Below are 27,930 nucleotides of genomic sequence, written 5' to 3' on the forward strand. Positions count from 1 at the left end.
TTCTTAAAAAACTGGAAATAGAACTGCCATATGACCCAGCAATGCCACTTCTGGGCATACCCACTGAGGAAACCAGATCTGAAAGAGACACGTGCACCCCAGTGTTCATCGCAGCACTGTTTATAATAGCCAGGACATGGAAGCAACCTAGATGCCCATCAGCAGACGAATGGATGAGGAAGCTGTGGTACATATACACAATGGAATATTACTCAGCCATTAAAAAGAATCATTTGAATCAGTTCTAATGAGATGGATGAAACTGGAGTCCGTTATACAGAGTGAAGTAAGCCAGAAAGATAAAGAACATTACAGCATACTAACACATATATATGGAATTTAGAAAGATGGTAACGATAACCCTATATGCAAAGCAGAAAAAGAGACACAGATATACAGAACAGACTTTAGGACTCTGTGGGAGAAGGCGAGGGTGGGATGTTTCGAAAGAACAGCATGTATATTATCTATAGTGAAACAGATCACCAGCCCAGGTGGGATGCATGAGACAAGTGCTCGGGCCTGGTGCACTGGGAAGACCCAGAGGAATCTGGTGGAGAGGGAGGTGGGAGGGGGGATTGGGATGGGGAATACATGTAACTCCAAGGCTGATTCATGTCAATGTATGACAAAACCCACTGAAATTTTGTGAAGTAATTAGCCTCCAACTAATAAAAATAAATGAAAAAAAAAAAAGAGGAATGGATAAAGAAGATGTGGTACATATAGAAGTGGAATATTACTCAGCCATATAAAGGAACGAAATTGGGTCATTTGTAGAGACGTGGATGGACCCAGAGACTCATATGGAGTGAAGTCAGAAAGAGAAAAACAAATATATATTAATTCATATATGTGGAGTCTAGAAAAATAATACAAATGATCTTATTTTCAAAACAGAAATAGAGACACAGATGTAGAGAACAAACATATGGACACTCGGCAGGGAAAAGAGGGGTGGGATGAATGGGGAGATTGGGGTCAATCAATCAGTATCACTACTGATACTAGGTATAAGATGGATAACTAGTGAGAACCTACTGGATGACTCAAGGAGCTCAGTGCTCTGTGGTGATGTAAATGGGAAGAAAAATCCCCAAAATGAGGATATATGTACATGTATAGCTGATTCATTTTGCTGTACAGGGAAAACGAACACAACATTGTAAAGCAGCTATACTTCAATAAAAAATTAGCAGCATCTGGTAAAGTACCCAGCTGAAACTATTGTTATGAGTTAACTTATATGGTTTCTATTTCTTATATTGTGAAATACGAGGGCTTATCCTTCTGTCTCCAAAACTCTGATTCAATGGCAATATTGGGAAGGCTGGTCTCAATAAGTGGGAAGAGAGCCAAAAGCCCATGGGTGGGGACAGTGATTTCTTTCTCACTGTTTGAAATTCCATCAGTTTCAAAGTCATTCACTTAGGTTATAGATGATCATTCTCTCCTGGTTTTCTTTAGTAGGCAAATATTCCTCTACACAGGAGGGCATACATATATCAGTATAAATGGCTTTATTTGTGTGTGTGGTTTTTTTTTAACCCCCTGATGAGAGAGCAGAAAAGGACAACCATGCTGTCTTCTCAGTATTTTGACTCAGGCCTGTCCTGCACAAGCCACAGCCAGAAACATCTATTCCACACAGATTTCACAGCCCTCACCAGTTACACAGTCCTGTATAAACACACTCTGGCAGAAGGTGAGCCCTCTGGCAGTCCTGTAGGCTGACCCTGTGTGCAGGGCACTGAGCCCAGGAATCTGGGCATCATTAGACTTAAAAGGACAACAGAACTTGAAAAAGCTGAAGAGAAATACAGGGGAGAGGTAGATTGTGAGCTGAAGAGAAAGGATGGAGATGGGACTTTCCTGCAGGTCCAGTGGTTAAGATGCTGAACTTCTAAGGCAGGAGGCCTGGGTTCACTCCCTACTTGGGGAACTAGGATCTCAAATGCCATGCAGCAAAAAATTGTTATCAAGTAATTGCAAAACATAAAGGAAATACATTTGAACTATAGGAATAAAATCTACATTAAAAACAAAAAAGATGACAAAAAGAAGAAAAGTGAAGTCACTAAGTCATGTCTGACTCTGTGACCCCATGGACCATAGCCTACCAGGCTCCTCCGTCCATGGAATTTTCCAGGCAAGATTACTGGAGTGGGTTGCCATTTCCTTCTCCAGGGGATCTTCCCGACCCAGGGATCAAACCCAGGTCTCCCGCATTGTAGGCAGACGCTTTACCGCCTGAGCCACCAGGGAAGTCATTAAAAAAAAAAGAGATGACAAAAAGAAGAAAAAAGCCCCCAAATATTGCGTGATTGATAACCAACTACAGGGCTGTGTATTCTGAGCTGAACACAGCCCTGAACTATAAAGCTGGCAGACGCCTATCAGATCAGTCCTCTGGAAGGAGAGATGGCAGATAGCTGGCACCCTCATTGTTACACTAGTTATTAATAAACTTCCCAACAATGGTAGGAAGTGCTGGCATTCAGAGAAGGTGAACGTGTGAAGAGTTGAGTCATGGACATGGACGGGTCCCAGACAGAGCAGGCCCTACACTCAGTACAACATGTTTTTCCCCAGAGCGGAAAAGGTCAGAGTTGAGTGATCCCAGCAGACTGCAAGGCTTTGTGCTATTTCTTTTTTATTTTATTTTTTAAACCAAAGATACATCACGACATTCTTTGCAATCCTGCTCTTCACAATGAAGATGACTCAACTGCCATCTCATTAATCCCACAGCCTGATTCCTATTTATAGACACAACATGCCATTGTGTTTTGGAGACAGTGGGTGGCTTCTGCCCCTGGATTTCCATTCAAAAAGACAACATGTCTCATTATTCTATTTCTTTAAGAAAGGATGCACAGTGACTTCTTGTTTGTTTGTTTGGGGGGAGGGATGGTTAATGCAACAATCCACATGGGGAAGCAGAACACAGCCTCTCTCTTAAGAGAGTCCATGCCATTTTCTTTAAATTGGCTAAAAGCAGAAACACATCTCCCTGAGCCCTTACCTTCCCACTGAAACCAGAACTGTCCTGGGATGGCAAATTCCAGAAGCAATGCTAGGACAATCCTCCACTCTCTCTTGCTTTCAGAGGACCTTTGGAAAGGTCATGTGTATTCAACATGAAGTTCTTGTGTCTTTTGTCATTCCATTTTTTCTCCCTTTTCCATCATCTTTGAGATTTTAAGAAAAAGATGGTGAAGCACAGGGAAGCCTGGTGTGCTGCAGTCCATGGGGTAGCAAAGAATCAGACAGGACTGAGTGACTGAACAACTAGGCAATGACTACAATGTCCCCTGCTCACCCCACGTCCCCCATAGTGGTCAGGCAGCAGGCTGGCTGGGTACCCAGAGGTGCAGAGCTAGTGAGGAGGCCACCATGGGGGCAGTGGGTGGGGCTCTGCTGGCCTGGAAGGGGGGCTGTGCCTTGAGCTACCTCCATATTCCCTCTTCTGGGGACCCTGGGAAGGCCAGGCCATCTCTCAGAAGATGTGCTCTGAGACAAGGGTCCTCACGTCTTTCAAAGCCTGCCCATCAGCACCCCTTTACAAATGGATTCGGGATTTGGTTCCCTAACCTTCCTAGAATCTGCATCTCATACAGTGTAATGTGAGGAAGTAAGAGCTTGACCCCTTTTGATCCAACAGAGTTCAGAAGGCTCTAAGGGTCTAGCACCTCTAAGGGTCTCTACTCAGATCTCCCACGGGACAGCCCTGGGTGTCACCCCTGAAAATCTCAGGGGTCCTGGCCCCGGGCCTTAGTAAATCATTTCAACTCTGCAGACTTTCTTTTTGAAATGTTAGCCCCTGAATGGGCCATTAGTAAGAGTGGACTTCTGACTTCAACGATATCCATAACATTTCTTCATTTCTTTAGCATCTGAGATCTCAGATTTCTTTAAAATGACTGACGTCCAGTACTTGGTAATGACGTGGCCTTGTTAAATAGGAAAATCGCCTTCAGAATTACTAGACGTTGACAATATTTTATCTCTGTTTTACATCAATACACAGCATGCAAACTCTTTGAGGAGAGAGGCTATAACTTTTAAAATGCTGTGCATAGTTCCTAGACAAGTTTGGGAGCTGGAAAAAAAATATTTATATTGTAAAATATCACAGTGCAGTTATACGGCTCAGTTACAAAACAATTTGGAGACAGACAAGGGTGGAAGGATGAATCAAAGAGAATGAAGATGGATGGTATTTGCAGGAGGGGCCTGATCTGAAAAGTCTGAAGGTCTGATACCATCATGACAATCTGATGGAAAATGTTGGTGGTAGGTTTATGAGAGATCCTGACAAGGACCAAGATACCATACACTCTGGGAATACAGAAGGTTCTTAAAATGCAGCACATACAGGATTCTTACTAGTATCCTTCAAAATTTAATTTCAATAATTGTGTATCATTGACATCAGTCTTGGTGACGATTTCTTTAAATTTGACACCAAAAGCAGAGGCGCCAAAAGTAAAAATAAATGAATGGGACTCAGGACTTCCCTGGTGGTCCAGTGGCTAAGGTGTCTCACTGCCAATGCAGGGGGCCTGGGTTCAGTCCCTGGTCAGGGAACTAGATTCCACATTCCATAACTAAAGATCCCACAAACTGCCACGAGATCAGAACTTCTGAGTGTGGCAACAAAGACCCAGCACAGCCAAATAAATAAATTCTAAAAAAAAAAAAATTAAACAAATGGGACTACATCAAACTAAGAAGCTTCTGCACAACAAAGGAAACCATCAACAAAGAGAAAACGCAACCTATTGAATGGGAGAAAATGTTGGCAAATCATATATCCGATAAAGGACTAATATTCAAAATATGTAAAAAACTCACACAACTCAATAACATCAACAAAAAAATCCAATTAAAAAATGGGCAGAGAATCTGAAGAGATATTTTCCAAAGAAGACATACATATGACCAATATCATTAATGAGAAGATATCCAGAATCATTAATCTTCAGGGAAATGCAAATCAAAACCACAATGGGAAATCACCTTGGCTCTGTGAGAATGGCTGTCATCAAAAAGAACACATGTTGGCGACGATGTGGAGAAAGAGAAAGGGAACTCTCCTTACACTGCTGGTGGGAATGTGAGTGGGTGCAGCCACCTCGTAACAGTACAGAAGTTCCTCAAAAAACTAATAATAGAACTTCCACATGACCCAGCAATTTCACTTCTGGGTATTTATCTGAAGAAATGGAACACTAACTGGAAAAGATATCTCTACCCCCATGTTCACTACAGCACTATTCACAAGAGCCAAGACATGGAAACAACCTGTGTCCACCAGTAGATGGATGGGTGAAGAAATTGTGACTTTATAACACACACACACACACACACACACACAACATAATGCTATTCAGTCGTAACAAAAAAATTAAATCTTGTCATTTGCAACAATAAAAATGGACCCCGAAGGCTTTATGCTAAGTGAAATAAACTGGAAAAAGGCAAATACTATTTGATTCTACTGATACATAGAATCTAAACATAAACAAATAAAACCCATAACCTCCCCTGAGCTCATAGATAAAAAGAAGAGATTGGCAGTCGTCAGAGGCAGGGGGTTACCGTGGGGGAAATAGGTGAAGGGGGTCAAAAGGTAAAAATTTCCAGTCATCAAATACATGAGTCATGGGGAAATAATGTAAAAAATTTTTAAAAATCATGTATGGAGAAACTATTGGGTGTCAGGCACTGAGCTAAAAAAAAAAAGATTTTTGAGTGATGATTAGTTTTTCAAAATGTTTTTCAGGACTATTAGACACCATCTTTTTTTGTTTTTTTAGCGAGGCACTAGGTGGGCTTCCCAGGTCAGTGATAAAGAATCCACCTGCCATAGGAGGCTTGGGTTTGATCCCTGGGGTAGGAAGATCCCCTGGAGGGGGAAATGGCAACCCACTCTAGTTCTCACTGGGAAAATCACATGAAAAGAGGGCCTGATGGACTATAGTTCACGGGGTCGAAAAGACTCAGGCATGCATGCAAATACAAAATACAGGTGAAGGAAATGAAAATACCTGATCAAATAGGACACTAGGTTATTTGTATCCTATTTCCTGAATGAGAGGTAGATCATAGTTCTGGCAAGTATCATAAAAGAGTGTTTAAATCAGGTCCATCCAGGAAGACTGATGCTCTCTCATTTATGCCAGCCCATCACTAAAATTCAGGCCTCTCAATGTGCAGTTAAGAAGGATTCACTAAGGCAGTGGTCCCCTACCTTTTTGGCACCAAGGACCAGTTCCATGGCCTCGGGGCGGGGGTGAGGGGGTTGGGATAATTCAAGTATATTACATTTATTGTGCACTTTATTTCTAATCTAATGCTGCCACTGATCTGAGGGAGGTACTGGTCTGTGGCCCAGAGGTTGGGCACCCCCAGTCTAGAGGATGAAAAGCACAGGTGGAGAGCCAGCCTATATTTTCACCTGGGGGATGGGCAACTGTCCCTTCCAGGTGGGACCACAAGGCCTCAGGAGAAGGCATCTTTTTCTCCTGCATATGGAAAATCAGAGGCGCAGCAACCACACACCTGGAGGCCACAATCGCCCGAAGTACAGGTCCTAGAAGTTCCCTGTGTTGGCTGATGGAATACTTCCTGTGCACGGTCTCTCCCTCCACTGACCCATGGCCTTTCCTAAGTTAGGAGGGAAACCCCACAGAGCCTCCACCTCCGCATTTAAGGCTAGTTCTTCAAGATCTAACTTGCAGGGCTGGGTCGAGTGCCACACACTCCCTGGCCTGGTCACAGGCACGACTCACACCTCCCCACCTTCTCCTCCACCCAGCCTTCCTCTTGCTTAGCTGAGCAGCAGAGGGCAGGCAGAGAAAAGCCAGAGGGCCTCGGTCCTACCAATGAAGCCGCTGCAGAAGGGGTGCTGTCAGGGGACCCCGGTTGCTTCCATCAACTTCCAAACAGCTTTGCCTGGGGTCTTCATCACTAAGTTAGAACAGCTCTAATATCCTGGGATAAAGATTTTAGGTGTGGGAGTGGATTCAGCAGTTGATTCATCTCCTAGCCCATGGGATTGATTAATGTCAAGCTGATGGCGATGACAGAGAGGAATTGCTTCCTAGTATTAAAACTGCCTGGATCTCATCTCTGATGGTTGAGTAATGTCGTTCCGTGTTAGAAATTTTGGGACTCCTGCTCACACGTTCCTCTGTACCTGCTGTTAGCTTTGCATCCCTGGAGGCTGCCAGAGATGAAGGGCCCCTGCAGATGGACCAGGACATAGGTGTAAAAGCAGGGTGAGGAGGGACTTCCCTGGGGGTCAAGTAGTTAAGCATCCTTGCAATGCAGGGGACGTGGGCTCAATTCCTGGTTGGGAAACTAAGATCCCACATACCAAGGAGCAACCAAGACCACAGGCCCCAATTACTGAAGCCTGCTCACTGCAGAGAAAGATCTTGCATGGTACAATGAAGATCCCATATGCCACAACTAAGACTCAACGCAGCCAAATAAATAGTTGAAAAAAAAAATACTAGTTAGGTTCATTTGGTAAAAGTGGGGAGACCTAGGTTCCTTGATCTTGAGCTGTACACCTACCTCAGGCTTTTCTCTCTTCTTCAACAAGAAGAGAGACTCTGAAAGCAAGGTCCCCAGACCAGCGGCATCAACAGCACCAGGGAACTTGTCGGAACTTGCTAGAAAGGCAAATTTCTGGTCTCACCCCAGTCTCTTAGATCAGACACTCCAGGGCTAGTACACAGCTATCTGAGTTTGAAGGAACCTCCCAAGGGGTTCTGATATACCTGAGCTGGAAGAATCTATTCTCCTCCTGGGTATAACATGCCATGTGAAGGAAGAATGTGGATTTCCGAGTGGATATGAAACCACAGCAGGGATGTGGCCCTAGCTGAGGCTGGAGGAAGAATCAGCCTCATAAGGGCTAGATTAGGAGGATGGTGGAAAGATGAATCCAGGCTCAAATCTGAGACTCTGGGCTCCCAGGCAGCTTCATGATAAAGAACCTGCCTGCGAAACAAGACAAGGGTGCCCACTCTCACCACTACTATTCAACATAGTTTTGGAAGTTTTGGCCACAGCAATCAGGGCAGAAAAAGAAGTAAAAGGAATCCAGATAGGAAAAGAAGAAGTGAAACTCTCTCTGTTTGCAGATAACATGATCCTCTACATAGAAAACCCTAAAGACTCTATCAGAAAATTACTAGAGCTAATCAATGAATACAGTAAAGTTGCAGGATATAAAATTAACACACAGAAATCTCTTGCATTCCTATACACTAACAATGAGAAAACAGAAAGAGAAATTAAGGAAACAATACCATTCACCATTGCAACAAAAAGAATAAAATACTTAGGAGTATGTCTACCTAAAGAAACAAAAGACCTATACATAGAAAACTATAAAACACTGATGAAAGAAATCAAAGAGGACACAAACAGATGGAGAAACATACCGTGTTCGTGGATTGGAAGAATCAATATTGTCAAAATGGCTATACTACCCAAAGTAATCTATAGATTCAATGCAATCCCTATCAAACTACCAACGGTATTTTTCACAGAACTAGAACAAATAATTTCACAATTTGTATGGAAATACAAAAAACCTCGAATAGCCAAAGTAATCCTGAGAAAGAAGAATGGAACTGGAGGAATCAATCTGCCTGACTTCAAACTCTACTACAAAGCCACAGTCATCAAGACAGTATGGTACTGGCACAAAGACAGAAATATAGATCAATGGAACAGAATAGAAAGCCCAGAGATAAATCCACGAACCTATGGTCACCTTATCTTTGACAAAGGAGGCAAGGATATACAATGGAAAAAAGACAACCTCTTTAACAAGTGGTGCTGGGAAAACTGGTCAACCACCTGTAAAAGAATGAAACTAGAACACTTTCTAACACCATACACAAAAATAAACTCAAAATAGATTAAAGATCTAAATGTAAGACCAGAAACTATCAAACTCCTAGAGGAGAACATAGGTAAAACACTCTCAAACATAAATCACAGCAGGATCCTCTATGACCCACATCCCAGAATTTCAGAAATAAAAGCAAAAATAAACAAATGGGACCTAATGAAACTTAAAATCTTTTGCACAACAAAGGAAACTATAAGCAAGGTGAAAAGACAGCCCTCAGATTGGGAGAAAATAAGAGCAAACGAAGCAACAGACAAAGGATTAATCTCAAAAATATACAAGCAACTCCTCCAGCTCAACTCCAGAAAAATAAATGACCCAATCAAAAAATGGGCCAAAGAACTCAACAGACATTTCTCCAAGGAAGACATACAGATGGCTAACAAACACATGAAAAGATGCTCAACATCACTCATTATCAGAGAAATGCAAATCAAAACCACAATGAGGTACCATTATACGCCAGTCAGGATGGCTGCTATCCAAAAGTCTACAAGCAATAAATGCTGGAGAGGGTGTGGAGAAAAGGGAACCCTCTTACACTGTTGGTGGGAATGCAAACTAGTACAGCCACTATGGAGAACAGTGTGGAGATTTCTTAAAAAGCTGGAAATAGAACTGCCATATGACCCAGCAATCCCACTTCTGGGCATACACACCAAGGAAACCATATCTGAAAGAGACACGTGCACCCCAATGTTCATTGCAGCACTGTTTATAATAGCCAGGACATGGAAGCAACCCAGATGCCCATCAGCAGACGAATGGATGAGGAAGCTGTGGTACATATACACCATGGAATATTACTCAGCCATTAAAAAGAATTCATTTGAATCAGTTCTAATGAGATGGATGAAACTGGAGCCCATTATACAGAGCGAAGTAAGCCAGAAAGATAAAGACCATTACAGTATACTAACACATATATATGGACTTTAGAAAGATGGTAACGATAACCCTATATGCAAAACAGAAAAAGAGACTCAGATGTATAGAACAGACTTGTGGACTCTGGGAGAAGGCGAGGGTGGGATGTTTCAAGAGAACAGCATCGAAACATGTATATTATCTAGGGTGAAACAGATAACCAGCCCAGGTTGGGTACATGAGACAAGTGCTCGGGCCTGGTGCACTGGGAAGACCCAGAGGGGATCGGGTGGAGAGGGAGGTGGGAGGGGGGACTGGGATGGGGAATACATGTAAATCCATGGCTAATTCATTTCAATGTATAACAAAAACTACTGTAATGATGTAAAGTAATTAGCCTCCAACTAATAAAAATAAATGGAAAAAAAAAAAAAAAAGAACCTGCCTGCGAATGCAGGAGACACCAGAGATGTGGGTTCGATCCCTGGGTCAGGAAGATTCCCTGGAGGAGGAAATGGTAACCCCCTCCAGTATTCTTGCCTGGAGAATTTCATGGGCAGAGGAGCTGGGCGGGTTACAATCCATGGGGTCACAAAGAGTCTGACATGACTTAGCAACCAAGCACGCACATAGGGGAGTGTCTCAGGGACAATCACAGTGCTGGCCCTGCCCTCCCTCATTCAGCAGGGAATCAGAAGTGGCTGAAATTCCAGGCACGGGTCTTGGACTTTGGAAGGGATTTTCTTTGCTACAGCATTGTTCATGGTCTTCACTGGAACCCTGTAAGCCTCAGAAATAATGATTACTCAGACCATTGTATTGATGAAAACATTTTAAGGATCCAAGACAGGGAGGGGTTGACAATGATCCTTAATGGTGACCTAGCAGAGGCAGAGCCAGCTGTGTGGGGCCTGACACTTATATAATTTTTGTGGCTAAATGTATTATGTTCACAGATTTTATAAAACCCATGGCCACATGAACACCTGGCCGTGGGCCCCTCAGGACCTCACAAAGGCCTGTCTATCCTCACCCTTGCCCTTCAGGTCTGAATGTGTTCCGGTTCTGACTGGACTCCACCAGCCCAGAAATTAACTAGACAGATTTCAGCTTTTCTTCCCACTCCTGTCTTTTTCCTTTTTTAAGTTTCTTTTTTATTTTTAACTGGAGGATAATTGCTTTACCATGTTGTGTTGGTTTTTGCCATACAACACTGCAAATCAGTCATAACTGTATATATATCCCCTCCATCTTGATCTTCCTCCCACACCTCCCCATCCCAGTCCTCTAGGTCATCATGGTACTGATGAATCTTTTCCCTTTTTTATTTCACTTTATTATTGTCTGCTGCCATCAGCTGTATAGAAATGACTCTGGAAGATAAGGTACGGCAAAGCCTTCCTGTTTCACCCTCTGGCTAAGAGGCAAGGAAGAAGACACTGGCCCCAAGAATAATCTGGCCATGACCATGTGGCCTGGGGGGTGACCTGCATTATTATACTTCTGTAACATTTTCAGGCAATTTTTGCCTCCTCCTCTTTGGATTCCTTGCCCAACTCAAACAGCTCCCCTTCCTGTCACTTCAGCAAAGGCGTCCCTTCTCCTGAATCTAGCCAGACTTGAAACCTCGGGGCATTTCTGCCCCTCCCAACGTCGCAGGGATGATAAACGCTTGCCCAGGGCCCTGCAGAGACAGACGGCATCAGACCTGCTGATCCTCTCTTCAAAAAAAACAAAACTCTCCTTTCCAAATGATCAAGAGTTTTCTGTACTTTTGAAAGCCTCAAGAAGTTCCCCTGGGAACACAGTGCAGGTCACTCAGCACCATGACTCAGACCTTCAGCCCTTTCTTAGGTAATTCTCCTTGAGTGGCACCCAAGGGATCCCACCTTCTGCCCCTGGAGCAGACACTCCTCTGGCCTCAAGAAGGCTCTGGACACTGCTCTAAGACCCTTGTGTGTCCTCCCCACACTGTGTGGTTCTTCCGCGCCACCCCCTCCTCCCCCCGACACACACACCTTTGGCCATTTTTCTCCGATCCCTGCTGGACTATAAACCTTGCTCTAGACGCCAGAACCAGCTCCCACCGAGCCTGCTACATGGTCCTTACCGCCCCCCTCACCCACCCTCGGAGCGCTCCCCCCAACCCAGGGCTTGCAGCCCTGCTGCAGGGGGACCTCTTTTGGGGTCTGCTCACCTGAGGACAGGAGGCTGCCACTGCTGCCGCTGATGATCTTGCCTTTGCTGCCCATGTTGGCCAGCTTAGACGTCTTCAGCGTCCCCGTCTCAGTCAGGTCGATGGCAATTTCACTCAGGCTGCGGGCGGCATGGATCTTCGACTAGAAAGACCACCGGGTTGGAGAGGTTAGGTGGAGGACACTCCCCTCCTGGCGAGGACACGCCGACCACAGCGATCGCCTGTCATCCTGAGATCTAGCAAACGGCCTCATGGCCCGAACTGCGGCATTTTTCTGTGTGTGTCCCGGGGCCCATTGCTCATCCTCTGAAACTTTCCCTCAGGAGCAGATAAGACTCCAGAGGTGACTCACTAGGAATTTTCTAAACCTGTCATCCCCCAGGCTGTGTATACAGGGCTTACAGAGTGTGGATTTGGAGTCAGACAGACCTTGGTGAGGGGGGCGGTCCCGATTTGGGGAATGACTTCAGGCTCATGGAGCCTCATTATTCCCAGGATGAAACAGGGAAAACACCACCTACTGCTCAAGGTTGTGTGAGGGTCAAAGGAAGTCAGACAAGAGAAAGGCCTCCCTCCCCCCCACACCACCTCCTACATAGCTGTCAATAAACAGTAGTGATTATACAGGATTTTGTGCTTAAAGAAGGAGAAAAAAATAATTGTCAGCTTGGTGAATGATTTAAGAGATGTCTGAAGTAAGTTTAGAAAGTTTCAGTAAGTTCTAAAGTGGTTCAAACTCTTAAAGTGTTAGCCATGGAGTTATGAAAACTCAGAGGGTTGTGAAGTGACCACGCTACCAGCCTGCAAGTGTGGTGCACAAGCACAGTGTGTAAGCATGGTGTGTAAGGGCTTCTGGAACAAATGCTCGTTGGGGTGTTTGGTTCCCATTAAGAGGCACCTGGCACAGTGCCCTGCTTCCATTCTGATACCTAAATGTATGAGCCCAAGTCTTCAGATTATGGCTAAGACTCCACTGACTCCACAAATTAACTGGCCCACTTTGGCAAACAGCAGAGCGGACCAGAAGAGATCAGAAGAGGACCCTGTGTTCACAATTACATTCCTAAAAGTAAGTGCTGCAGTGAAGCTTTCTGCTCTAGTTCCCAGCTCTGGAGGTGGAGACAGGTTTGCGTGCCCCCTGACAATTGCTGAGCGTGTTGTTTATTTTCCCTTCATCATCGGGAAATCAGTTCATGATAATGCTTCAGGCAGGGGCTTCTGCTGTACTGTGGACTTCCAGAAAACAGCTATCAATGCTAGTGTAAACTGTACACGTGTCCATCTTTCTGTGGTCATTGGTGATATGCCAGGGATGCACAGATAGAACCGGGCAAGGCTCCCCACTGAGGTTTTCAGTTATTTGATGTGTGTTCACTCCTCGCTGGTGTGAGGCCCAGTCTGTCCCAACACAGGAGAAACCATGGAATGTGGGCAGACCACTGCCTGGCTCCCTTCACATCCTGTGCCCACAGTGGTCTCCAGCAGGGTTTGTCTGAACCCTGAGACCCTGCCCTGCCTCTGGCCTCCGTGTTGATGCCAAAATTGGTGAAAGACAATGACTTTCGACTGCCAAGTACTTTCCTCACCTGAATTAGATGAGAGCCTGAGAGGCAGAGGAAATGCTAAGATTTTTTGCTTTTTTTGTTTATCGGGTCTGACTTGTCTTCTTCCTCACACTCTTCTATCTCACTGATCCTTCCTTTTTTTTTTTTTTTTTCCGTGATGCGGCTTGTGGCATCTTAGTTGTCCAACCATGGGTTGGATCGGTGCCCCCTGTTCCGAGTCCTGACCACTGGACCGCCAGGAACTGATCCCTTCTTAACTGTTGTCTCCTCTCCAGCCTCAACTCTGTCCTTACATTCAGAACCAGGCTGCCTTCCTGGGGTGAAGGCTTCCTTGCTTGTGAAATAATCCCAGCTGCCAGTCCCTGGCAGGGTTTTCTGGCTTGTAGCAGAAAGCAGGAAGGCCTCTGTTTCGTTTTGACACAGAATATCAATCACATGCACCTGGCTAAGTTTTATCCTCTGAGCAAAGCAGAGAAAGCACAATCCATCACTTCCTTTCTTTCAACAGTATTCTCTTACCAAGGCCCACGCGTCACCAAGAGAAGCCCACGCTTGCAGTTATGCAAGAATAACTCATGAAGTCACAGCCCAATTCACCCTGGTGAAGGATCCAGGCTCTGGAGTCAGAAAGACCTGGACTGGAATCTTGGCTCTTTCCAGCAAATCACAGATGGACCTTGATTTCTAACCTCTCTGATCCTGAGATCCCTGTTTGTAAAATGAAGCTCTTAAAACGCACATCACAGAGGTGTGATGTCAGGACTAAATTAGATAATAGACATCAAGGTCACTGGAATTGGAATAAGCTATAAATCAGGTCCTGGGAGGAATTTGCTAGATGAGGTTCAATGAATGACTCCACTGAATATTTCAGGCGATCTCATCAATCTCGTGGGAAACCCGTCCCCCCTCGACCCCATCCCAGCCACACTGACCTCAGAGACAGGAAACAAACTAGGAAAAAGGGACAACAGGTGTGCTTTTGAGGGAGATTAGATTCTCAGAAGTTTTAGGAAATTACTGACTTCTGTCTAGAATAGAAATATCACAATGCCTGCTTAGATCAGGAAGAGAGAGAGCACCAAGAGGAGACAATTTGATGGGGAGACTCCCTCCTTGTAAAGTCAGGTCTTTGGGTCAGAGAACCTCCAAAGCTCTAGATGTTTTGCTTGGAGGGTCTTGCTGTCCTAATTATTACTACAGGCATTCTGTGAGCAAGGTTTAACTGGCCTCTACCATGCTTTCACTTGGCTTTTGATCTAGACAGAATAAAGAATAGCAGAATGGATCAAGTGGGGAAAAAAGATTCAGGAGGAAAGATGTTAGGTCTGGGGGCCAACTCAACAAGTCCTCAATCTGAATTCAGAGGAACAGTGACTAATAGTCACTCTAAACAATTTAAGTTTTCAAATATCTTCCTCTGAACTCTATTAGAGATTCCTTGGGTACATAGGTTGGCAGGATCCAGCTGATGACATTTCTGATCTTTGGGGTCAGCAGATGTAATTTACCAAATGTCACTGGTGACTGTACAGCCCCTCATCCTGAAGGAGCCATCAGAAAGGAACCAGTATGGCCTCTTTCTGCTCTGCCTTTAGTGATGGAGGCTGAGTGTGTGTGTGTGTGTGTGTGTGTGTGTGTGTGTGTGTGTGTGAGAGAGAGAGAGAGACAGAGAGAGAGAGACAGAGAGAGACAGAGAGAGAGAGACAAGGAGAGATTTTAAGTGATTTACACCAGAACCCTGAAAGAAGAAAATAACCAAGAGCCAGTGTATGAACACAAGACTTCTCGGTTACTTACCCCTGCTGACTCCAACCACCAGACCACACTTGTTTCTGGGGTTGAAAAGAATCCCTTGGGAGGCTTGGGCTTTGCTGAAGCACTTCAGAGAAAGGAATGGTTGGCACGGCTCACTACAGTAGAGTGTGAAGCAATGGCTAGCATGCCAGCCAACACTGGCTGCTCAGAAATACTTGGAAACACTTCATCCCAGGCCTGCCAACCATCACTCACCCGGAACCATCCTGCCCACTGGAGATGGGTCACACTGCTATTGTCTAAAGAACATTCCAGAAGTGAAAGGTGTTGTAACACAATTCTTGAGGCAAATTTTATCATCTCTGGTTTGGGGGTACTTTTAAAGAGTTTAAACTTTACACAGGTGTCGGCCAAGGAACAGTATGTTCGATTAGAACGATAATAATGAAAGATAGCTCACATCTCCTGAAGCAATCACAAATACTGTGTCACTGGACCAGTGAATGATTTTGGTCAGGGGTTTCTTTGCTGTTATTTAACTGAGGAAAGAAAGAAGGAGTGAGGAAAGGCTTGTCCAGGGTCACAGAATGAGAAGGCAGAATCCTTGGACTTCTCTATGGGGCAACCTGTTCCTCACCTGATACTGCAAGCAGAGGAACTGGTTCCAAAAGGAAATGCATGGGCTCTGGAGCACCTGTGAATATTCAGAGCCTATCTGGGGAAAATTCTCCTGCTCCTAGGAATAGGTGTATTTCCTTCAGTCCTCCAGGGGTTGCTGAGGTGAAAGTTCTCTATGGCTATAAGCGTCTGGTTTGGTCTCTTAAGAGACACTTCTTATTAACAGGTAATCCTTGATAGTTACTTTTAATTAATTATTTTTGGCTGCACTGGGTCTCCATTGCTGTTCTTGGGCGTTCTCTAGTTGTGCCTGGGCTTCTCATTGCAGCGGCTTTCCTTGCTGTGGAGCATGGGCTCTAGGGTCCCTGGGCTCAGTAGTTGTGGCATACGGGCTTAACTGCTCTGCAGCATGTGGGATATTCCTGGATAGGGATCAAATCCGTGTTCCCTGCATTGGCAGGTGGATTCTTAACCACTGGTTCACCAGGGAAGTCCCTGATGGTTACTTTTAAAGTTTTACTTGCTCTATCAGTGGGTTGACCTGTAAGCCTGCTCCATAAAGCCTCCCCAATTGCAGGTGAGACAACCTTCAATAGTGCTGTAGAACCCTAAGGATGAGCTTCCTGAGTTACCCCAAAGATGTTCTAATGCAAAAAGCCAGCACGAGGAGGAGGAGTTCAAACAGCTAAGGTACCATCCTTAGGGTGAAGCATGCTTTTTCTTTTCTGCATTCAACATTGTGGCATCAGTGTGTGTGGGGTCCTCGCAAGAAATTGGTAGTGGGGTTCAGGAGGGTTGTCAAACTCTCTTACCTCTCATCATGCATTGCTGAACAGTACAGAAGAGAGAATCAAGGTTCTAAGGTTTCGACCTCCAACTCTTGCCACTGGAGGGCAAATCACTGACACCCACCCACTGTCTCAATACAAAGCATGAGTCAAAACACTTTGGCCCTGTTTCTTTGGATCTAATCGGGCCTCAAATTCCTGTGCCAAAGCCCGTCATCACCAGGAGAGCTGTAGAATACTCTCATTATTCCTGGCAACAAAAATATTCCACCCTGTGCCCACTCATCCTAGAAAATGACCAAAAGGGGGGTCAGGAAGAAGACCTAGGAGAGGAGAAAATGTGTTACAGAGGAGAAAGTGACTCCCACTGGGAAAGGCCGTGATTTGAAACTGAATGATGACTTAAGGGTTTGCTTGCTTTCTTCCTGTCCTATTGTCCTACGATCTTTCTTTTACCTCCCACTCAACATCTCTCCTTCCAATCTTCTCCCCAAGCCAGGGAAAAAGCATCTCCAACCAGAAGGAAAGTAACACAAAAGAGGAAGCCACAAGAATCCTAAAGGGCATCAATCCAATAAGTCTTGGACCCAGTAAGCCCAGAGTCCTGCCACCTCCTCCCCTTTCAGGACTCACGGGATGAGACAAAACCTCCCATGGGTGAATGTACAGCTAGGCAAGGGGCCAAGGCCCATTCCCCACCCTTCCTGAGCCACCAGAATCCTGAGAAAGATACAGAGCCCATCTTGATATGGCCCTTCACCTGAGGGGTAATGAACGGGAGAGGCTTGTGTGGGGAAGGCGAGAGGAGCCCAGAAGCCGAGGCAGGAGGAAGAAGGGGCAGAATGTTGACAGAAGCCCTGTGTGAACTGGGGAGATGTCGTTTTCCCACCCACCAGATGGGTGGGAAATGCACCCCTCCCCCACCCCATGTATGTGAACTTGGGCTGGAGTAAACCTCCCTTGGAGGATGACTGTTTATCAAGGCCTGAGGCTCTGGGTCTACCTGAGGGAAACAGAGTTGTTGCTTTTTAAAAAATTTTTTTTTTAATGTTTCCAGTTTTGCATTTTTAAGAAATGGAGTTGGCAGTTGGAAAAGCCTGGAGGGTTTTCACAAGCAATTATCCTTAACAGTTAGGTGGTGTCTATTAGTTGAGACTAGTTGCTTTTTTTCTTTCCTCAAAAGGAAAACAACATGCCAGTGTTTACACACCAAAAAGGGCTTGACCACTTACTTCTGGGAGAGGCTCTAGGGGTTTGAAAGCATGGGCAGAATTCCTACCTGGCTATGTCAAATGCCTTAAGTGGTTCTGACTGCTCTTGACCACGTCGCTGAGAAAGAATTATTCTCTTAAAGAGTTGATCTCATTCCTGCCTCTGATAGCCCTAAAAGGCCAGTCTGTACCTGTGCCCATCTCAGAACAAGGGAAGCAGGGCCTCTCCCAGCCATCCAATGCCCAATCCTCAAGCTACAAGATCCAGAAAACGGCCCTGTCCTTGGGAGAGCTCAAGGCTCAGTGGAAGGTCTGGTCTCGGCAGAGGCCCTCCCCACCCCAGGAGAAGGCCTTACCTTACTCTGCTTTCTGTCCAGATAGAACTGGTGCTGGCTAATGGCCATAGCCCAGATGGACTTGATCAGTGCTGGACACGCGTACCACGTGTGCACTGCGATGCCGCTGTGTCCAAACGTCCTTCTTGTCACCGAAGCCCTGGGAGAGCAAGAACCAGAAGGGTCAACCAACTGCGCTGGCCACGAAGGACTCCAGTCCTCAGTCCACAGCTTTTACCAAGAACCCACTGGGTCCAAAAGCTCTGGCATAAAGGTAACCGAAGGGCCATGTGTGCACACACGTGCAGCTGGCTGACAAAGGCCAGCTTTTCATTTTATTAAATAGAAAAGGATTCTATTTAAGGTATAGAATATGATAATTTGATCTTCATATACACAGTGATCACTGCAGTCAAGCTAAAGAGTATCTCATCTCCTCCAATATTACCATCATGTGTGCTTGTGTGTGTTTATGGTCAGAGCACCTGAAATCTGTTCTTAGCCATTCTTAGTATATTAACTATAGTCACCATGCTGTACATTCTACCTCTAGGCTAATTCTTCCATAATTACCCCTTTGTACCCTCTGAGCAGCATCTCTTCATTTCCCCTGCCTCCTTGCTCTGCCCTACCCCTAGTGATGGCCATTCTGCTCTCTGCTTCTGCGTATTGACTCTTTTAGTTTCCATCTATAAACGAGACCATGTAGTTTTGTTCTCTGCGTCTGCCTTATTTCACTTCATAATGTCCTCCAGGTCCATCCACATTATTGCAAACAGCAGGGTCTCCTTTTTTTTTTTAAGGTTGAATGATACTCTGTTGTGCATACACACCACAATTTCTTCATCCATCAGTGGACACTTAGGTTGCTGCCATATCTTGGCTATTGTGAATCCTGCTAATGTTTTGATTTACTGGCTCCTTAGGGGTCAAAATTTGGCTAAGCCTCTGCCTTGTCTGGAATAAGATGGGTCATTCGAGTTCATGGGACAGTCTTTTCTGATCTTCAGCTCCCGGCACTGGGCCAAGGCAAACTTTGGAGACAGGAAAAGCCTTTGACAATGCCCTTTATTAACCAGGCAACACTGCCTGTGGTGAAGGATGAGTAAATTTTCTTCTAATCACCACATCATCTAAGGCAATCAGGACTCCTTACATTATTTTTAGGCAATCTTCCTTGAAAGAGCTGGTTTCAATCTAAAATATATTCAGAGGAAAGGTGGGGTATAAAAAGAATCAGGATAGGGAAGGCAGAAAGAAATGGGCCCATCCAGTCTCTACCCTGCTACCCAAACCACTTCCACATACACGGATGTAGGAGATGTGGAGGATGTTGGACAGTGCAGAGAGAGGCAATCCGACTTTAAATGGAAGGTGGGAGAGACTGGTCCTAATGTAATTCATCACATTAATGGAATCATGGGGGAAAAGTTATATGATCGTGTTCTTAGTAAAATATATTTTATAGGATGGGTACGCGATTTTGCAAGTGAAATCTCAGAATGTGTGTGTACATACTCATGTGTGTGCATCTGTAGGGCAAGGTGAGGGGGCAGGGGGTGAAGCTTGGGGTATCTTATATGCACGTCAGAACAATATGCGTTCCAGATTGAGCTGTTGCATTTCCAGAACCTTGGGGGTGATCAGAACTTGTGAATAATCACATTATTTTCATGGCCAGTTTGTTTTCCTTGAAGGAAATTAGAAGCTGCTCCAATCATCTTCTTTTAGGGTCTCAAGATTTAACAGCAGGTGTTCTAGAGACCCACTTTTAAGGAGGAATTCCAAACTGGTGGTTAGTTAAGACTACAGATTCTAAGCAGAACTTTATTCTTTTGGTTAAAACCAAAGTTAAAATGCCAGCTCACAGAAGAACACACAGTTGAAAATAACAGAAAAAGAGCCGGCGAGAGAGTGAGAAGGGAACCCCCATGGTCTCTGAAACTGCGATGAGAACACTCAATCTGGCTTCCACAGCAATGGCTGATCCTGGGCGTAAATACGTTCCTCCCGCCCCCGGAAAAGGTGAATTAGAAAGGAAAAGTCATTTGAAACATGCTTCAGCGGCAGCAGTGACAGCAGAGCCAGGCAAGGTGTGTTTTTCAGGTGAGGTGGAGGGGTAGGAGGAGCGGGGGGGCTGGCTGGCCTGGGAGTGCCCAGCAGCACCTGAATCAGATGTTCCCAGGGTGTTTCTCACGCTCCATTATGAGCTGGTCTCTTCTCTACAGGGTTCCCTTCAGGCTCTTCCCATCCCACCGACTCTTCTGTTTGGCCAAAACCTTAGAAATGGAACGTCTGCCAAGCCCAGTGAACCGCAGACACAATGTTGGGTATTGTGTCAGGATGCATCTCCAGGAGAGAAAATCTTGAAGCATCCTCTGTGGCGGCCGAGCCAACCCCCTGTGCTTGCCATGTCCCGGGACAGTGGTCTTCAGGACACGACTCTGCCCTGGCTCTTGCCATCCTGTAACTTCAGTCCTGGCTTCCTTCCTGGGTTGGGGGAGGGGCTGACTACTGAACCATCCCAACAAAGTACAGACTATTAGATGACTCTTCCGTGTTCAAATAAACAAGGCAACAGCAACAGGATGACACGTTTAACTGGAGGAGCGCCAGGAGGCCTGTAGAAGAGTGCTTACTGAAGCGCCAGGCGGAAGTCAGGGTTGGAGCTTTGGCTACACCACTCAGCTTAGCAGCTAATCTAGAATGGTCCCCTTTGCCTACTCTGGTGCACCTTTAAAGCCATCGTCAACCTGGATTTCCACCTCTGACATCAAGGAAGCCACATCTCTGGCCCCTCCTCGCCTCCCCTTTCCTCTCTCTGCCGGTCTCTGGGCTGACAGAGGACTCCATTCCTTGAGGGGATGTGGTCACTGCTCACATTCAGCGCTTGGGCTGCCTCAGGCTCCTCCACCTCCCTCTTCTCTCTGACACCCACCTGACTGGCATCTTTATCCCCCAGAGGGCCCACTTTGAGCTCTACATCTTTAGCTAAGGATTTCACCTTCTCAGGATGCCTCTCCAGACCAACCTGGCCAGCTGCAGTATTTATAGGCTCTGTCGTTTGGTACTTGGTACCCGCTGTCCATGTATAATGTGGTGGAAGGCATGTGAACTATGGAGCCAGACTCCCCGGGTTCACACCCTGCCTCTATCCAGCTTGCTTTCTGTAACCTGGAGCAGGTTACGGTGCTTCGCCTGTGCCTATTTCCCAAGTAGGACAAGAATACTAGTACTTACTTCTGAGGGTTATAGCAAGGACCCAATCAGATAACAGTCCAAGTGTTTAGAACAGTGACTGTGCATAGCAAACACTTAATACACATTAAGTTCCTTATTCCTTCTCCCCAGCTGTGCTAGAAGTTCTCTTCAGGGCAAGTAGACCCTGTATAACTTTTTTCTATACCCCAGGCCCCATAACAAAGTAACACATAGTAAGTTATGAACACTGTTACAGGACACTGCCCAAACACTGATGCTACACAACAAATGTGAGATGGATCACTTTCATGTAATAGGCTAAAGGCCCATGTAATAGGAACTTGTGAGGTTTGGACTCTTTCCGATATCCCTGGGCCTTGGGAAAAGGAAGGGAATTTGGTACTACAACACGATAGGACAACAGGCCTGGAGAGAACAAGAACACAGACACACAGACACACACGCAAGGATGTGTCCAAGGTACCTTTGCCTTAGCAGAATTCTCAACAGAACACAGGCTTAGAGTCTGTCTAGTCCTTACCCTCGGTCTCTTAGGTCATTCAATCTCCATCTTTGTCAGTCATCCGCGTTTTCTTCATCTGACCCACTGTAGCACTCATTTGGGGAAATTGTTTTCAGCGTCTCTCTGCTACCACCTGTCCTGCACCAACGGATTCCTGCTCTGTAGAGACCGGGTCTCCGGACCATTTGACCCTTCATCACTGGACCCTGAAAAATGCTGCCAACACTCCTGTCATCACCTGACCACCACCTGGACTTAGGTCATTTTCAGCTTGCCGAATGCATGGTAACTGTGGCACATGGGGGGCGCTCTTGGCTACATGGGAGGCTGCTTCACGCAGATTATAGGACCAGGCGAGTGATGCATCAGTCTTCTTGGGTTATCACTGGCTGCAGGAGCAGAGACAGCCACCCCCCAACAAGCCTCACCCTCTGACGGGGCATGAATCTTACTCCGGAGGTCTTGTGCTGAGAACTTTCTGGGAGGCACCTTGGCCTGAACACCCAGAAGCCATGTGTGTGGGAAGCTGGTGCCAACAGCTCCTCTGCCCTGAGCCGTGGCCAGGGCAGCAACAGCACTTCACGTTCCCATTTACTCCCCCAGAGACCCTGCCCTCTGCCTGTCTTCCCAAGGCTTCCTTCCTGTTCTCAGTCTGCTTTTGGACCTGTTGAAAGTGATCTATCCTTAAGCATTAGGTCTGTTTTCAGGGAATTCTGCTGCTGCTTCTGGGCTGCCTATAACTCTAAGACTAGCAGACAAAGAGAGGAAAAATCACAGTGCACCCCCAACCCCAACCTGAGAACCTTCCTCGAAGGGCTTGCTGCATTCTAAAATGGGACCCTATTGTTCAGTGCTGGACTTGGGAGCACTGATTCTGACACGACTGCTCCCTGGGGTACAATGTAAGGCGGAGAGAAAAAGACTTGCATTTCTTTCATATCCACCCACCACTGCGAATACCCTAAAGTTACAGCTCACGGAATGAGACCATTCAGCACAACTCTTTAGACTGTAGGTTCCCTCTGCTGCTGACCGTCCAACCAAAAACAGTCTCAGAAACTGACAAGCCACCCCTCAGACTCTTCCCTGGCAAAAACTTCCTAAAAGGACTCAGGCTACTGCTCACTTTAATTTGGTAATTGTTCCAAAGCACTACAAATCTTTCCTAAAGTGCCCTGGCTTGTAAAGACAACTCCACATATATAGGCAAGTAACACATGTAGTCAGATGAGATGATCATGGCATTGCTCTTTACACACACACATAGAATTTCTCAACACACAGAACAAAAACAAGGCTCTACTGTCTTATTTGAACTCTATTCTCCCAGTCAACCACCTTCTTCCCCCTAAATTATTAATAACATGAACAGTGACAGCACAAAAATAGTAATGTAAGTAATATGTCAGAAGGGCCACGCACTCCCAGGAGGAAAAAACATTTCTAGCTTACCTGCGTGGGTCATGAACTTCCACAGAAAACTTCTTCTCTCTGAAATACAGGTTTTCCAACTGTCTCCATTGGAATATCTGGACAGAAAACAATGCAGTTGAAGTTCAAGTATGAGAGGCTCACGGCTGCAGTCCTCTGTCTGCGGCTGAACTTACAGCTGGCAGTTTCCTTATCAGAGCTGAACCCGTGCAGTTGTTTGCACCTCCTAAGCCTCTTGCTTCTCACACTCACACACACACACACACACACACGCACACACACACAGCTCTCCAGTTCAAAACCCCGGCAACGTGGGTGTGGATTTTCCTGCAGGCTTCTCAACAGGAACAAAACAAGTTCTTTTCAAGTGGTTCCCCGGCTCTGCTGGGCCTTTGTTGAATTCTCCAAGATAGTTCCCAGCTCTGCAGTTTTCCCTCCAAGGCGAAGGGGGAGGAGGAGGAGTGGAGGGCGGGCTGGCGGAGGGAGGGAGGGAGGGAGCCAGCGCTCTCAGGAGGGAGCAGTAGCCATCTGCCTGCGGCGCTGATCCGGCTTCCTCCCTGCAGTGCTCCAGTGGTAAGGCGCTTGCATTCCCAGCCTCCCCTCGGGACTCCACTTCCCGCCCACTAATGTGTCAGCGGCGGACTCGCCCTGGTGATCTGGGGCGGCTGGGGAAGCTTCCCCTCCAAGGGTAGGGGCTGCTTGGACCCTATTTGGGGGCAGGCGACTCCAGATAACAACAGAAGCCTGACAAGCCCAACTTCTTTCTTCAGCACAAAGAAAATCAGGGCTAGCGGGATGCTGCAGCCAGGGGCTTGTGGCCACTGGGGCATCGGAGAGTGAAATTAGGGCCGTTCTGAACAGCGGGAGCTAAACAGAGTTCCTGGCACTGCCCAAAGGCCCTGAAGGCCCTGGTGGACATTCTTCCTTGGCTGAGCGAGTCTGTTCACTAAGATGTTTGGGAGTAATTAGAGTGGCAACACTGCTCTGCGAGGGGGTTCTTGCATTGGATGAAAAAGAAAGTTATTTAAACTCTGAGGGAAATGTCAAAAGAAGTTCAACTTATGCCCATAACATTCATATTTGTATCTGATGCAATATTGCAGTCCCTTCAATAGAATTTGAGTTTGTTTAGCCAAAAGAAGGGCCAAACAGATCTTCACCCTGCAAGTGGCTGATTTCTTCCCCTGGTCCTCCCTTGCATAGCCCACTGAGTTAAGGCAGATGCTTTCCAGGGTCTTGTCTTAGACCCAGAATCCTCTCACCTGACGCCCCTGACACTTTCTGATCTGTTCACATTCTTTCCTGCAAGAGGACAATTTCTGTGTCCCATCAATCCTCCTTGCCAGGCCCAAGACACAGGCCTGGCCAAAGGACTCCGCCTTGTTGTCAAACTGGGCCAGAATAAAACTGTTTCCGGCAAGGCTGCCTTCTTCTCACAACCTGCTCTGCAGAATCTTAAAATGATTCTGTCTGCCTAATGGGGAGGAGGACATGGATTTTCTCTGATTTCAGAGCCATCTCTTTTGCTTACAGCTCAGAGTACATTTTGCTCTGAAGTCCAAGGAAAATTGTACTTCCTTTTTTCCTTTCAGGTCAGTTCCAAGGAAAGCAAGTCCTACAGGAGCTCAGAGAGCCTTGTGTCCGATCACAGATGAAAAGCCACCTGTGTAGTCGATGACTCGAGTCCCAGATCTGAGCCTTAAGCTCTTAACTGATTGCTCTGCTAAATCCCGTAGTGAAATGCACAGAGTTCCTCTCTGATTCCCCACTGATAGGTATTTACTGAGGGTCCACCTGAACTTGGCCACAGACACACAAGCACCAGAACTAACAGCTCCCTGACCTTGTAACCTGGAGGTAGGTAGAACAAAGTGGCCAGGCAGATGCTCTGGAGTCCGGCTACATTTGTTTGAATCCTGAGCCCCTTACATCCAAACAGTGTGACAACAGGTAAGTGACTGCATCTCCTTTAGCCTCAGTTTTCCCATCTGTAAAATGGCAATAACACTTCTAAGGTAGAAGCAACACAGATCCTTAGCACAGTACTGGTACAAACTAAATATTCAGTGAACTCAGGTCTCAGTGCAAGTCTAGTTGCTCTTACTTCTCCCAAATCTTGGCAAATGAAGTAGATTAACTCCAGAACAACCAAAATTATTAAGCTTTTTTTTTTCTTTTTTTTAACTTCTAGCCCTGTCATTGGGGTTTAAGAAAATAAAAGTCCCAGAAATCTGAAGTGTATGGATTTAGTACCCTGCCTACCCCCCATCCCCTTTTCTCCAAAGAGAAGGGTGGGTAGGAGATGGCTGATCCCTGAGGGGGACTTGCAGCATGTGCGTGGCACCCACCTGGCCAGGTAAGGCGGAGCCTCGGCCAGGACCTGTTTCTCGGGTGTGTGACCCGAGGGCCCTGTGCTTGGTCTAACATTCTGCTGTCTCCATCTCAAAATTCTCAATAAGCTTGATCAATAGGCTCTGAATTTTCATTTGTCTTGGGCCCGGAAGATTATGCCACTGGTCCTGACTGATGCTCATGCCTCAGGCACTGTCTTTGGGGGACAACATGTGGGGGACGATGCATCTGATGGGCAGACCTCCTGGGCTTTATCATCTTGGCATTGGTGCGCTGGTGAGCACCTCACATGGGCCTCGGGTCGGGAGCTCCCTCCTTCCTGGTGAAAACTCCCAAAGCCCAACACTCGGGCTGTGTTCCCTGGCAATTTCTCCCTCCCTGGCTTTTTATAAAACAGAACTTATGCTGGGTGTTCCCCAAAAGTACTCCCCACGCCCCTGGAGTGGAGAGCCTCGTGTCTGCCAAGGACCAGAACACAACCTTGTATCTGCTGTGGCCCTTCTGCCTACTGATGGTGCATTGCAGACTCCTGCCTCGGCACAGAACCCTGACGGCCCACCTCCCAGCATCTGTAGGCATTTCCAACGGGAGCAGAACAGGGGCTTTGCCCCATTTGCTCTAGGCAGGGTTTTTTCCTTATTTTTTTTCTTCTTTTTTGTAAATGAAAACACTGGGAAGGGAGGGTAGGAGGGTAGTTTTCCAGGCCAGGAAGGTCCCAGGAACCCAGGGGAGGTGTTCATGAGGGAAAAATGGTCTCATCCTTTCCTTCCACACCTGGGGGGACATCGAGTGCTTGGAAACAGGCAGGGGGATGAAGGCAGCTGGACACCCCACGCACCAATGTGGCCTCTTGTGATCGAGGGCCCCCGTGCCCGCTGTTCTGAGGCTGTGCCTACTAAACCCTCCCTCTGAGGCTGGTAGAGTCGAACAACAAGCAGATAAACTGCAGACATTCGGCTTGGCTCCCCTTTATGAACAGGGTACACTAGGCTCCGAGGCGCTGGTTTGGGGGCAGCCCTCGATCATCCATGTCACTTCAAAAGAACCCCTTTACTCACTGCAGCTATCATAACCCAGCCACCAGCTAAAGACACCAACATGTTTTGGGACTCCACATAAAGAACTCATCGGACGCACAAAGATGGTTATGGCTGGGCTAGATCCTTTAGGAGTTTGGCTAATTCCTATGGCCAATTCTGCCCAAGGAGCTACCTAAAATCTCAAACACAGGTCTAACAGTAATCAAAGGACTTATTAATTAATACCTATGAAAAAGGCCTAATGCACTTCATTGGGGCATCTTTAAAAAGCAGACACCTCTTCTTTGATCTTTTAGCATCCACCACCACCACCACCACCCCCCCCCCCCCCCCCCGTTACAAACAGCAAGTGGGAAACTTTCTTCTTGGGGAAAATGAGGCCCAGAGAAATGAGGGGGAAATGCCTAAGGCCACACAGCAAGTCAGTGAAGGAACCAGAAATAGGAGTCAAGGGCACCTGGCCCATTACTCTAACCTCTAACTATGTTCCTTTCCCTACGGGGTACACCAATTATTGGGAACAGCTCTTACTCACTAATGGATGGTTAACTTTATGAGTGGAATGATTTTTTTTTTTTTTTACAAATGAGCAGCTAGGTAGGAAGTATAAGCCACATCTTTTCCATCCTATATGGAGGCTTTTCTTTCCTTTACAGGCTGTAAATGATAACACTTATTACTCCTTTCTTGCCTTAGAGTTCTGGCTTCCTCTGGTTTTCTACACAGAGATGCTTCAGTATCAGCAGCTTTCCATCCAGGACTAACAAGTAACAATCATGATTAAGAACAGACTTAATAATTTGGCCTTGCCCAGAAAACAAAAGAGAAGAGAAACCTTCCAGAAGTGGTTTTATGGAGACTGTGCCTGTTGCCATGATTGGAACCACGGCTGGTCGTGGATGTGGATTTGTGGCTTCTGACCCAGAAGTTTAGTTCCCAAGCAAACATGGGTCCTCCAGTTCCCCTTGCTGGGGCTCAATGTGATGTGTACAGGAGGAGACGGAAAATGTTTACGCACAGAAAGCAGACAAGAGTGGCTAATAAACACAGCCTCTGTGCCCTGAGTGCAGCAGAGTCCACTAAAACACTTAACAAGCCGGACCAGG

The 27,930-nt window shown here is 46.3% G+C and overlaps 1 protein-coding gene and 1 long non-coding RNA gene across 10 annotated transcripts in view; one reads left to right on the top strand and one right to left on the bottom strand.

The window, feature by feature from the left end:
- Positions 1-27,930, bottom strand: part of FRMD4A (FERM domain containing 4A) — a 683,539-nt gene that overhangs the window by 57,270 nt on the left and 598,339 nt on the right. For all 9 annotated transcript variants that reach the window (XM_020881295.2, XM_020881294.2, XM_020881296.2 and 6 more), the window contains 3 exons: positions 23,454-23,530; positions 18,299-18,437; positions 12,003-12,144 (listed from right to left, as the gene is read on the bottom strand). In XM_020881295.2, coding sequence (XP_020736954.2) covers positions 12,003-12,144; positions 18,299-18,437; positions 23,454-23,530 — 358 coding nt within the window. The remainder of the gene's footprint in view (positions 1-12,002; positions 12,145-18,298; positions 18,438-23,453; positions 23,531-27,930) is intronic.
- On the top strand, positions 10,458-17,308 carry LOC110129759 (uncharacterized). The gene is made up of 3 exons (XR_002311603.2): positions 10,458-10,587; positions 16,521-16,633; positions 17,227-17,308. It is a non-coding gene; the product is annotated as an uncharacterized lncRNA (long non-coding RNA).

This window comes from Odocoileus virginianus, chromosome 9, assembly GCF_023699985.2.
Source record: "Odocoileus virginianus isolate 20LAN1187 ecotype Illinois chromosome 9, Ovbor_1.2, whole genome shotgun sequence".
In the NCBI taxonomy this organism is placed as follows: domain Eukaryota; kingdom Metazoa; phylum Chordata; class Mammalia; order Artiodactyla; family Cervidae; genus Odocoileus; species Odocoileus virginianus.